Here is a 12582-nt window from a genome sequence, read left to right on the forward strand (position 1 = left end):
ATAGAAACAAATGACAACAACAACACAAAGCCCCAACTTCTGTGGGATGCAGTGAAAGCAGTCATAAGAGGAAAGTATATAGCGATCCAGGCACACTTGAAGAAGGAAGAACAATCCCAAATGAATAGTCTAACATCACAATTATCAAAACTGGAAAAAGAAGAACAAATGAGGCCTAAAGTCAGCAGAAGGAGGGACATAATAAAGATCAGAGAAGATATAAACAAAATTGAGAAGAATAAAACAATTGCAAAATTCAATGAAACCAAGAGCTGGTCCTTTGAGAAAATAAACAAAATAGATAAGCCTCTAGCCAAACTTATTAAGAGAAAAAGAGAATCAACACAAATCAACAGAATCAGAAATGAGAATGGAAAAATCACGACAGACTCCACAGAAATACAAAGAATTATTAAAGACTACTATGAAAACCTATATGCTAACAAGCTGGAAAACCTAGAAGAAATGGACAACTTCCTAGAAAAATACAACCTCCCAAGACTGACCAAGGAAGAAACACAAAAGTTAAACAAACCAATTTATGAGCAAAGAAATTGAAAAGGTAATCAAAAAACTACCCAAGACCAAAACCCCGGGGCCGGATGGATTTACCTCAGAATTTTATCAGACACACAGAGAAGACATAATACCCATTTTCCTTAAAGTGTTCCAAAAAATAGAAGAGGAGGGAATACTCCCAAACTCATTCTATGAAGCCAACATCACCCTAATACCAAAACCAGGCAAAGACCCCACCAAAAAAGAAAATTACAGACCAATATCCCTGATGAATATAGATGCAAAAATACTCAACAAAATATTAGCAAACAGAATTCAACAGTATATCAAAAGGATCACACACCATGACCAAGTGGGATTCACCCCAGGGATGCAAGGATGATACAACATTTGAAAATCCATCAACATCATCCACCACATCAACAAAAAGAAAGACAAAAACCACGTGATCATCTCCATAGATGCTGAAAAAGCATTTGACAAAATTCAACATCCATTCATGATAAAAACTCTCAGCAAAATGGGAATAGAGGGCAAGTACCTCAACATAATAAAGGCCATATATGATAAACCCACAGCCAACATTATACTGAACAGCGAGAAGCTGAAAGCATTTCCTCTGAGATTGGGAACTAAACAGGGATGCCCTTTCTCCCCACTGTTATTTAACATAGTACTGGAGGTCCTAGTCATGGCAATCAGACGAAACAAAGAAATACAAGGAATCCAGATTGGTAAAGAAGAAGTTAAACTGTCACTGTTTGCAGATGATATGATATTGTACATAAAAAACCCTAAAGACTCCACTCCAAAACTACTAGAACTGATATCGGAATACAGCAAAGTTGCAGGACACAAAATTACACACAGAAATCTGTAGCTTTCCTATACACTAACAATGAGCCAATAGAAAGAGAAATCAGGAAAACAATTCTATTCACAATTGCATCAAAAAGAATAAAATACCTAGGAATAAACCTAACCAAAGAAGTGAAAGACCTATACCCTGAAAACTACAAGTCACTCTTAAGAGAAATTAAAGGGGACACTAACAAATGGAAACTCATCCAATGCTCATGGCTAGGAAGAATTAATATCATCAAAATGGCCATCCTTCCCAAAGCAATATACAGATGTGATGCAATCCCTATCAAATTACCAGCAACATTCTTCAATGAACTGGAACAAATAATTCAAAAATTCATATGGAAACACCAAAGACCCCGAATAGCCAAAGCAATCCTGAGAAAGAAGAATAAAGTAGGGGGGATCTGAATAAAGTAGGGGGACTCCCCAAATTCAAGCTCTACTACAAAGCCATAGTAATCAAGACAATTTGGTACTGGCACAAGAACAGAGGCACAGACCAGTGGAACAGGTTAGAGACTCCAGACATTAACCCAAACATATATGGTCAACTAATATTTGATAAAGGAGCCATGGACATACAATGGCAAAATGACAGTCTCTTCACCAGATGGTGCTGGCAAAACTGGACAGCTACATGTAGGAGAATGAAACTGGACCATTGTCTAACCCCATACACAAAAGTAAATTCAAAATGGATCAAAGACCTGAATGTAAGTCATGAAACCATAAAACAGAAGAAAATAGTCAAAAATCTCCTGAATATAAACATAAGCAACTTTTTCCTGAAGCATTTTCTTGAGCAAGGGAAACAAAAGCAAAGATGTACACATGGGACTACATCATGCTAAAAAGCTTCCTTACAGCAAAGACAGCATCAACAGAACAAAAAGGCATCCTACAGTATGGGAGAATGTATTTGTAAATGACATATCTGACAAGGGGTTAGCATCCAAAATATATGAAGAACTCACATGCCTCAACACACAAAAAGCAAATAACCCAATTAGAAAATAGACAGAGGATATGAACAGGCACTTCTCCAAAGAAAAAATTCACATGGCCAACAGGCACAAGAAAAGAAGCTCCACATCACTAATTATCAGGGAAATGCAAATAAAAACCACAATGAGATATCACCTCACACCAGTTAGGATGGCCAGTATCGAAAAGACTAAGAACAACAAATGCTCATAAGGATGTGGAGAAAGGGGAACCCTCCTACACTGCTGGTGGGAATGTAAGCTAGTTCAACCATTGTGGAAAGCAATATGGAGGTTCCTCAATAAACTAAAAATAGAAATACCATTTGACCCAGGAATTCCACTCCTAGGAATTTACCTAATGAGTAAAAAAAGACATATGCACCCCTATGTTTATTGCAGCACTATTTACAGTAGCCAAGATATAGAAGCAACCTAAGTGTCCATCAGTAGATGAATGGATAAAGAAGAGGTGGTACATATACACAATGGAATACTATTCAGCCATAAGAAAGAAAGAAATCCTACCATTTGCAACAACATCGATGGAATTGGAGAGTATTATGCTCAGTGAAATAAGCCAGGCAGAGAAAGACAAGTACCAAATGATTTTCCTCATTTGTGGAGTATAACAATGTAGAAAAACTGAAGAAACAAAATAGCAACAGACTCACAGACTCCAAGAAGGGACTAGCAGTTACCAAGGGGGAGGGGTGGGGAAGGGTGGGTGGGGAGGGAGGGAGAAGAGGATTGAGGGGTATTATGATCGGCACATATGGTGTGGGGGGTATCATGGGGAAAACAGTGTAGCACATAGAAGGCAAATAGTGGCTCTGGCATCTTACTGTACTGTTCTGCAATGGGGTATGGAGGGGACATGATAACATTGGTGAATGTAGTAACCACATTGTTTTTTCATGTGAAACCTTCATAGAGTGTATATCAATAATATCTTAATAAAAAAAATGAATCACACAAATAAAGCACACTGCATCTCAAAAAGATTAGTTTTTGAGCATATGGATGGACTTCTAGTAAATTACTAGAAGCTTTGTCAATCTTTTTAGGTAATAGTGAAACTAAATGGAGTAACATGCTAATATCAATAACTATTTAGAAACACAAGGCCAAGTTTTCTTGGAATCACTTTTCTTGTAAGGGAGTTCTTCATATTTTTTAGACAAAAAAAATAGAGGATTGTTACATCTATTTGAGTAATGTTTTTGGTGATGTGCCAGAAAAAGCACTAACCAGACTGGCCTCCATATGTAAGTTCTAGTGGGACCTGGGCAAGCTACTCAACCTTTCCTCCTCATGCCTAAAATGGAGACAATATACTTACAGAAACATAGGGTGATTAAACAAATAATAAACATTTGAGGATTATTGACCAGAATAAGTTATTTGTCAATATTAGTATTATTTATAGTATCTAAATCATTATTCAATATTTTTACATAGTAATTCTCTGATGGTGTGGTAGAATAAAAAAGGAAAATATGGATATTCAGGTTTCCTAAAAAGCTAAGTAGAAAGAACATTCCAGTTGGTGTCTGAAAGTCTAAATTTGCTTTCCATCCTGTTCCTGGTGTACTTGTATGATTTGGGGCAAGTCACACTGAATCTCAGATTGTTTTGCATCTGCATTATAGGCTGATAATACATGCTTTTACCAACTTCTTAGAGGATGTGTCTAATACTCTGTGTGCCGTAAACTCTGTAGTTGCTCATTTACTCATCCATTTGTTAAGCAGGAAAATAGATATTAGCAGGGTGGAGAGAGAATGAAGGCCAGTAAAGTCCACTACAGGGGACTCAAAATGTTAACCAGTTAAAACTAGAGAGCCAGAAAAAACTCAGAGTTAATGAGTTAATCAGTTAAAGCTCAAAAGGTCAGGAGCAACTTGGCCTGGAATGTTTAAATATTACCCAAATAAAGAAAAGTATCTGAGCACAGCCCATGTCTTCATCGTGTCAATTAGATCATACCATTGTAAGATTTACTCTAGCCTGCTAATAGGCCAACCTATAAACAGCTAATTAAGACAGGAAGATTCCATCTTAAAGCTAAAATTGCATTTTTAAAAACTCAAGAAATTAAGATTATTAACATACTCCTCAGCAAACAGACAATAACTCAACCCACCCTGGAGGAAGGGTAAACAGTCTTGATTGATATGCTCCCAGACCAGGAAGCTACTATACTGGGAGGAAATCAGAGCAGTCAATTTCTTGTGTTAAGCCTATTTTGCAGAATTCCCTGGAGGACTAATAAAACTTAATGTCTCATCAAAGATAAATATCTTGAGAACACTTAACAAGTCCACACCCCTAGCCCCTTGTCACATTCCTGAGAATCTTCAACTGGCATAAAACCCCAGACCCTAACCCTTTCAGGGCACTCCTCTCTCTCTGAGGTCACCTGCACTTCTGAAGTGTGAAGCCTTAAACTTCTCTTGCCAGCCTTTCAGGGCACCTCTCCTCCCTGAGGTCACCTGTACTTTTTCTCTTTTTAGATAACTTTAAATAAAACTTTTACTTTGCTTCACTACTGTGTCTTTGCCCTTCAATTCTTTCTTGAGGCAGGACCGAGGAAAATGCATAACATACCCCAACACATTTAACAGATATTTATTGAATGCTGATGCTCCCCAGACACCACCATGTGCTGGGGGAGAGTCTTGGCTCTATGTGTATTATATCCAGGGGAAAAATTCACCTAGTAAACAGGTAGACATGCAAATTAACTTGTAAGTAACAAAAGGATTAGTACTACTAAGCAAAAAAGCAAGTGCCAAGAGAAAATGACCAAGAGAACTAATTTAGACTGAGAGGTTGAGAAAGGCATCCCAGAGCAAATTATGTTTAAGCTAACACTTAGAAGATAATAAAATGTCAGCCAGGCAAAAAGGGAAGAGAATGGAAGGGGGAGCTTTTTTAAGAGAAAGGCCAGAATATGCAAAGACTGGAAGCAGAAAAATAACTTCTGGCAACAAGATAGATGGAACATAGGAAGGGGCCAAAAATGAAGATGGCAAAATGGCAAGTCCTATATACCATGTTACAGATTTCGGATTTTATTCTAGGTGTCGTTGAAAGCCTCTGAGATGTGTTAAGCAATGAAGGGGGAGATAGAACTGTTTTTAAAAGATCAACCTGTGTGCCATATAGAGAATTAATAGAAGGGATGCAAAGATGTGGCTAGCCCAGTTAGGAGGGTAGTATTGTAATAGTACAGCAAAGAAATCATGGTAGCTTAACTGGAGTGGAGACAGAGAAGATGGTTAAGGTGAATTTTGGAGGAGAATTAATCAGTGTCCTGGATACAAAGCATGGAGAATGAGGTATGGAGAATAATTTCCATGTGTCTTGCTTGAGCAACTGTCAAGTACTGGAGCCATTAACTGACCAGACAAAGCCTGAAGGAGGAGCAAGTTTAGCAGGAGAGAGGACCAAGACTTAAGTTTTGGGCATTGTTAACACCAAGATGCTAACAGATATCTATTGGAATGTTCATACATATCCAGACGGCTATCGGAAATCCAAGTGGAGAAGACAAAAGTCTGCAGAAAGAGAGGTCTGCCACTCACCACATTAAATCATTAAGTCGCTCATTTATTCACTAAATGTTTATTGAGGACTGACAATGTCTGATTGTGTTGTAAGTGCTGGAGATTTAAAAACCAGTGATCTAATGGCTCTAATATTATGGACCTTATAATATTTTAGCAAGTGGTCATAGTTGACTTAGATGATTCTGAAAATCAAAGGCAATAGCTTGATGTAGGGCACGTCTGAGAAAATTCGAATATATGTATGGATTGTAATGGCCCTCCAATATGTTCTGCAACACTCCACATCTCTGGGTCCTCAGCCCATGGCTGGGAACCAATATTAAAAACACCCATTTTAACTATTAAACATTTTGGTTCACTGACTTTCCTAAAGAATGCATTAAAATAGATTATCTTGTAATAGCCTGCATTTAAATCTGTAAGTGTTTTTAAAAGTTTGTGCCATTATGATAAAATCAAACTGTCAGAAAGGGAGTTTCATGATTGAAAATTAGGATCATTATTTTACTATACCCAAATCTAGTCATATTAAAAACAAGGTATTATATTTATTTGGGGAATGTGGAAAGTTTTGAAAGAGCTGCAAATGATTGACTAAGAACAAACCAATCCTACAAGGCAATCCTTCCATTTTGCATAGGTATTTATGTGTCACGAAGGTGAGTGGAGTGTTAAAGAGGAATAGAGAGAATGAGTTTAAGGATATCAGTGTCATAATTGTAGTGCCTAACATTTATATCATGCTTTACAGTTTTCAGGGCCCCACATATTTTTCTTTATATCATATGGACCATAGTTATCAACTATAGCTTCCATTTAGATAAAACAATTAAAATTTTATTATAAGGGAGTCAGGACTTGTATACATTATTCCCTGAGAATGGAGATTGTCACATGTTAATGATTTACTTGGCGTGGTCCCTGATTCACCTTCTCCGACTCCTTAATAACAGCATAGACTCACTACATCAAGATTGGTCTCATTCATCAGTCAAAATGAGAAATGGTATAATATGTATGTAAGTATGTAAAGTCCAATCCCTCTTGCAACTGCAGTAGAAAAAGCATAGGCATTAGTCAGACAGCCTTGGTTAGAACCCTAACTCCATCTCTTGCTAGCTGTGCATCTTTGAGCCACTTACTTGACAGCTCTGATTTCTTTATCATTCTGGGGAGCTTGGGAGGTGTTAAGAGATAATGTAAAGTATCCAGATAATTAATTAATCATCTGTCTCCTTCCCCCGATGCCTTACTCCAAGACTTCATTCCCTTCCTAACATTCTAAAATTGAAATTTTTGAGCAAGAAAGAATATGTAACCAAGGATAAAACTGAAGCCCAGTTTGAGATTCACCTTTTCTTAATCCTTTTTGAGTAGTGTAAAATTTTGGCAACATACAGAAGTCTAAAGCTAGTTAAATAAGCTGAGCTCCTGGGTCATCCCTTTTATAGTTACCAGATGATACCAAGAGACATGACTGATTTAGTTAATCTCAGCATGCGGTAGAGTTATTTAAATACCAGGACAGGGTACAATATTATAGTATTATAATTTGCTGTCACTTCACTATTTAAGGAAAAATTTAGGAAAAACACTTAACCTTTTTTCCCATGTGATAAACCTCATTTAACTTTTATTCTTTGTGATGCTCGGATGAGCTATTCTCTTGCTTCCACAGAAAGGTATGACTAATGTGGACTGATGTGTATCTCTTTTACAGGGACAAGTGATCCATATGTAAAGTTTAAAATTGGAGGAAAAGAAGTTTTTAGAAGTAAAACAATACACAAGAACCTCAATCCTGTGTGGGAGGAGAAAGCTTGCATTCTTGTTGACCACCTCAGGGAACCATTGTATATAAAGGTGAGCTCTTGACTTGTCCTTCCCTAATGCAATCTGACAGAAACATCTCTGTGTAAGGGTTTCTCTCATGTCTCTCCAGCTGATGAGATTTCTTACCAGAGATAAATTCTGCTGTGCACAATTCTAAACTGTTGATGTGATGAAATGAGGTAAAGGCCAGCAAGTGGGGGCATTTTTCTTGAGGACAGTAGTGTTGGTTGTCATCTAGGAGGTTTGTGAAGTCCATCTCCTCCCGTTTGGTGCAGTTAACTAATTTAGTGCACTTTGGGAACATATAAAAACAAGTCTCTACATAACCTAGCAAGAAGGAAAGCTTACACAGAACCCAGCCTTTCTGTTTAAGAATCGTATCAGGCGATCTACTATTCCTCCTCCAAGTTCTCTTTACTTGGAGAAGGACAAGGTGAGAGGGGGAGAAAAATTCCTGCCTCTATTATATTAACCAAAAAAAAAAAAAAGAGTCCTTTCATTTAGGGTAGTTTTTTTTTTTTTTAAAAACAGACACAAAAACCAGTTGAGCATTAAGAGTTTATTTGGAGACTAAAAGTTTAGAGAAAGACAGGAGTACATGCTTGATAGTTGGAGTGCAGACAGACCCAGAGGGAATCACACTGAGGAAACAATAGGAAGGCTTTTTTATATGAAGGGAGGTGAATGTTCACTAAGTGGGGTCAAGTTTCAAAAGGAATGGGTGGAGTTTCTCAGTGTGGGCTTGCTCCACCGTTTGGAAACACCTATTGATATAGAGATGTGCTAAGGCCAGGCAAGAGATTCTGGAAATACTGCAATTTTACCCGTACTATCTTATCCAAAATTATTTCTCAATAGGTTTTAAGGGCTATATGTACGAGAATTATCTATCAAGTTTTAAAGAATCTAGATGTCCAAGTCTCTTCCCCAATGATTTTGATTCAGGACTTTTGAGGTAGGAAGCAAGCTTCTGTATTTTTAGAGCACAATAGGTTATTCTGCTGCACTGCTTGGGTAAGGGGTCACCTTTTTGGACATTTAAATGGCAACAACTGAATAGTTAGAGTGGAAATGTATTTGCAGCCATAAACCGCAGTGCACCCAAACAAAATCATTCCAAAGTTAGATGTTTGGACTTAGATGTTTTGTCTCATATGTTTCAAAAATACTTCCTAAATGCATGAATCAAGAATCTCAACTACTTTAGACAAAAAAAAAAAAAAATCAATAGCAAAATAAAATAAGGAAGCAGAAAAAGCATGACTCTACTTGCTTTTGGTTTATGAGCAAACCACGTGAATGTTTGGTTACTGAGTGTTGGGAAGATGGAACCTGAAGTCACATCTTCATCATAATAATGGCTACCATTTGTTGAACACTGTGCTACATGACAAGCCTGTTTTATCTCATATAGTTCTCACAGTAACCCTACACAGTAACTATCCTCATGTCCATTTTATAGGTGAATGAGACTCAAAGAGATTGAGGTTTACTATGTTCACCTGGCAGTTAAGTTACACAGTTTTTATTTTCCATTAAAGATGACTAATGGCAATGGCCAAAGTTAGGTTTGGTTTTTGTTTCTTTGTTTTACAGTATCAATTCTATGATTTAGAGTTTAATTATTCTTTTATAGTGAAATGGTTATTCTCATTGTTCTCCTAAACGTCTTGTGTAAGTAGGAGTTCCTACCATTTCCATATGCTGAGATGTTTTTCCCCTGTTTACTGCATCTGTTTACTGTCTGCCTCCCCACCATGTGTAAGCCCAAGAAATCAAAAACTTTGTTTTGTTCACTGTACTGCTGTATTTCCAGTGCTAGAACAGTACATGGCACACTGCAGGAACTCACCAAGTAGTTTTCAAATAAATGAATGAATAAATATATGAATCCTTTAAAGTGCCAAATCAAAACTCCCTTGAAGTCCTAATTACCAATGGTCCTTTGAGCTAACAGGTTCCCAATTGTGGGAGTTGAGTTTTCTGCTACTTGTATCCAAAGCATTTTAACTGATATACTCCCTAATGCAATTTTTCTTGGGAGACAATTGAATTAAGAGTGCTAAGTGAAATAATTGATTAGAATAAAACATTTTTTGTTCTACATTCACGTGAGAATGAAGAGAGGTCTTACTGAGCCCCAACCAACTTTTATCTAATGTTACTTAATGTTTCTGACTCATGGGGAAGGGTCCGTGCAGCAAGGATCTCATGTAAATTGCTTATAGTTGAATTCCCAGAACTTCACCCAGAGTGGGTCTCCAAGTATATTTGTTAAATTTAAATATGCTCTGTTTCTGAATAGATTCAAATAGTAAGATTTTAATCTCACCTCTTCCTAGCCCTTGGATTTGGAAGCAAGTAACACAAACTTTGTAAGCTTTGGGTTCCTTATCTAAAAAGTGGAAACAGTACCCTGTTCTCTGAGATTGACACAGTTCCTAACATATAGTAAACACTAAATAAACATAAATCAGCAATAGCTTGCTTGTTATGATTGCAGTGGGAGTACCTGTTCCAATTTTATCTTTTTCTATGCCCGGTGTTTCTGAAGCTCCAGCTAGAGCACTGCTCCCTCTGATGAGTAGTTTATAGAGCTTAGAGCCAAGCATCATAGCTAATAATTTCATTAATGAATGGATTCTGGTGTTTCTATTCTTTCCCATGTTTATTCCTTTGCTGATTAATGGGAATTGAGAACTAAACTAAACATCTGACATTAGGGCAGTAGGAAAGACTTCACCATGCAAATAGAGAGTTTGACTGAATGTTGAGTCACCCAGCTGGGCTGCCCACACTAATCAGTTCAGTGGATGCACACCTCTTTCCTTCACATGTGTGGATGTACTCTGGGTGTTCTCATTGATTGTATGTCACTATACTCTCCCCAAGATTTTACACATTAGGGTAGTATGATTAAAAAAGATCACACGAGAAATTTCTCTAATTTTTAGTGTAAATTTTATGTTGTAAAATACATTACTACAGCCACTTGCAAAGTACCAGGGTGTCGGTTGCATAAGACGTGCAGTATATTCATGTGATCTGCCACTGAACAGATGACTAAAGCTCAGAAGTATAATTGATCAAGGAGAATATTTATTGCAGGAGTGCTGCACTTTCTACGACAACTGTACTTCTGAAAGGTTGTATGTAAATCAAATGACTGTAAATTGAATAATTTAAAAGGCATTAGGGGAACTTACTGCTTAAATAAATCCCCTGTGACTCTTCAAATTTAAGAATCCATTTGTAATGCAAAGTATTTATTTTTTCCTTTAAACACCAATGTTTTCCATATTAGGCTTGTTTGCATTGGAGTATACATGTGCTGCAGAAGAGACAGTAACTGCCCCACGGCTGTACTTGCTGTCTTCTCTGCTTCAAGCTTTCTAGGTGTTGTGCAGTTGTGCCCACTGGACCAAGGAGTGCTGAGCTCAGATTTCTCTAAGCCTTAATGGATTGTCACATCCTGGAGAGCCCAATGGCCTGGCTCGTCCATTCAAGAACTTTCTTACCTGTTCATTCTCACTTACTCCTACCCCTGCGCAATAAAAACATTTCTTATTTGAAAATGTCAGGAGGCACAGTTCTAAACTTCATGCAGGAGCATTTTTTTCCCTACCTTACAAGCTTTCCCTGACTTCTGTTTTTAACTTTTCATGCCCTGTTCTTTTCTTAAAGTACTTACCAAATTTGTAATTATGTATCACCTGTGCACTTCCTGTTTAACGTGTGTCTCCCTCACTAAACTGCAGGCATTGACAATGTCAGTCTGCTCACCACTGTTCACAAAATGCCTAGCATGCAGTCCAGCACATAATAACTTTTTGACCAAAACTGGCTGAGGGAATGAATACGAAAGTTAATACATGAATGGAAGTTAGCCATCTCCCATTTACTTCGTTTTTTGGGAATGGCCCTAACTGAACTAGCTCAGAGCTCTCTCTCCAATCTTCCACTCTCCTTCTTCAGTCTGCTTCAACCCCTGGCTTCTTGAGGATCACTGAATATGCTAAACACTGCTGTTCCCTCTGCCTGGATCCATGTTCCATACTAATGAGACTTACTCCTTCTCATCCTTCTGGCTCTACACACACACACACTTCCTCTGAGAAGCCTTCCTGGACTCCCTATCTAAAGTAACAGCTCCCAACACACCACCTTAGACTTTTGTCTCCACAGTGCTCATCAGTGAACTGTGTGTATTCTGGGTCTTTGTTGACTGTCCCAGCCCCAATATAGAGGCTCTAAGAGGTCACGGACATGGCTTTCTTCTTTTTCTTTTTCTTTTTTTAAGAGTAGAATAATCTGAATATCTTTTTTTAAAAATTGAAGTTGGTATACAATCTTATATTGGTTTCAAATATACAACACACTGGTTCAACAACTATCCACATTATTAAATCCTTACCCCCACTAGTGCAGGTACTATTGGACATGGCTTTCTTATCCTCCATAGTAGGAATAAGAACCATGAAAGGCACAGAGAAAATACTGAATAGTTTTGACAGAAGGAAGAAATATGTTCTCTCTGTTCTTTTCCTTTCTGTTTGTTGTTGATAGTCACACTAATATTATCCATTAGTCATTGCTTGTGACAATAAAAATGCAATTCAATCTAACATTAATATAACTTTACAAAGTACAGTTATTATTCAATAATGATACCTCTATTTTTACTTATTTGTATGTTTAAAATGACATCCTATAATTTCAGAGGATTTCTTTTCAGTGACCTAAAAAATTGGGAAGAATTGGAATCATATTCTCATCACCAATAGCCTAGTATGGAAGACATATTT

The 12582-nt window shown here is 37.4% G+C and overlaps 1 protein-coding gene across 25 annotated transcripts in view; it reads left to right on the forward strand.

Moving 5' to 3' along the window:
* The window catches only part of MCTP1 (multiple C2 and transmembrane domain containing 1), a 514406-nt gene that overhangs the window by 282828 nt on the left and 218996 nt on the right, over positions 1 to 12582 (forward strand). For all 25 annotated transcript variants that reach the window (XR_012130151.1, XR_012130150.1, XR_012130148.1 and 22 more), the window contains exon 3: positions 7665 to 7807. Coding sequence is in view for 22 of the 25 variants with exons in the window: in XM_073233821.1 (XP_073089922.1) it covers positions 7665 to 7807 (143 nt within the window). In the remaining 3 variants the exon portion in view is untranslated. The remainder of the gene's footprint in view (positions 1 to 7664; positions 7808 to 12582) is intronic.

This window comes from Manis javanica, chromosome 1 (genome assembly GCF_040802235.1).
Source record: "Manis javanica isolate MJ-LG chromosome 1, MJ_LKY, whole genome shotgun sequence".
Taxonomy (NCBI): Eukaryota; Metazoa; Chordata; class Mammalia; order Pholidota; family Manidae; genus Manis; species Manis javanica.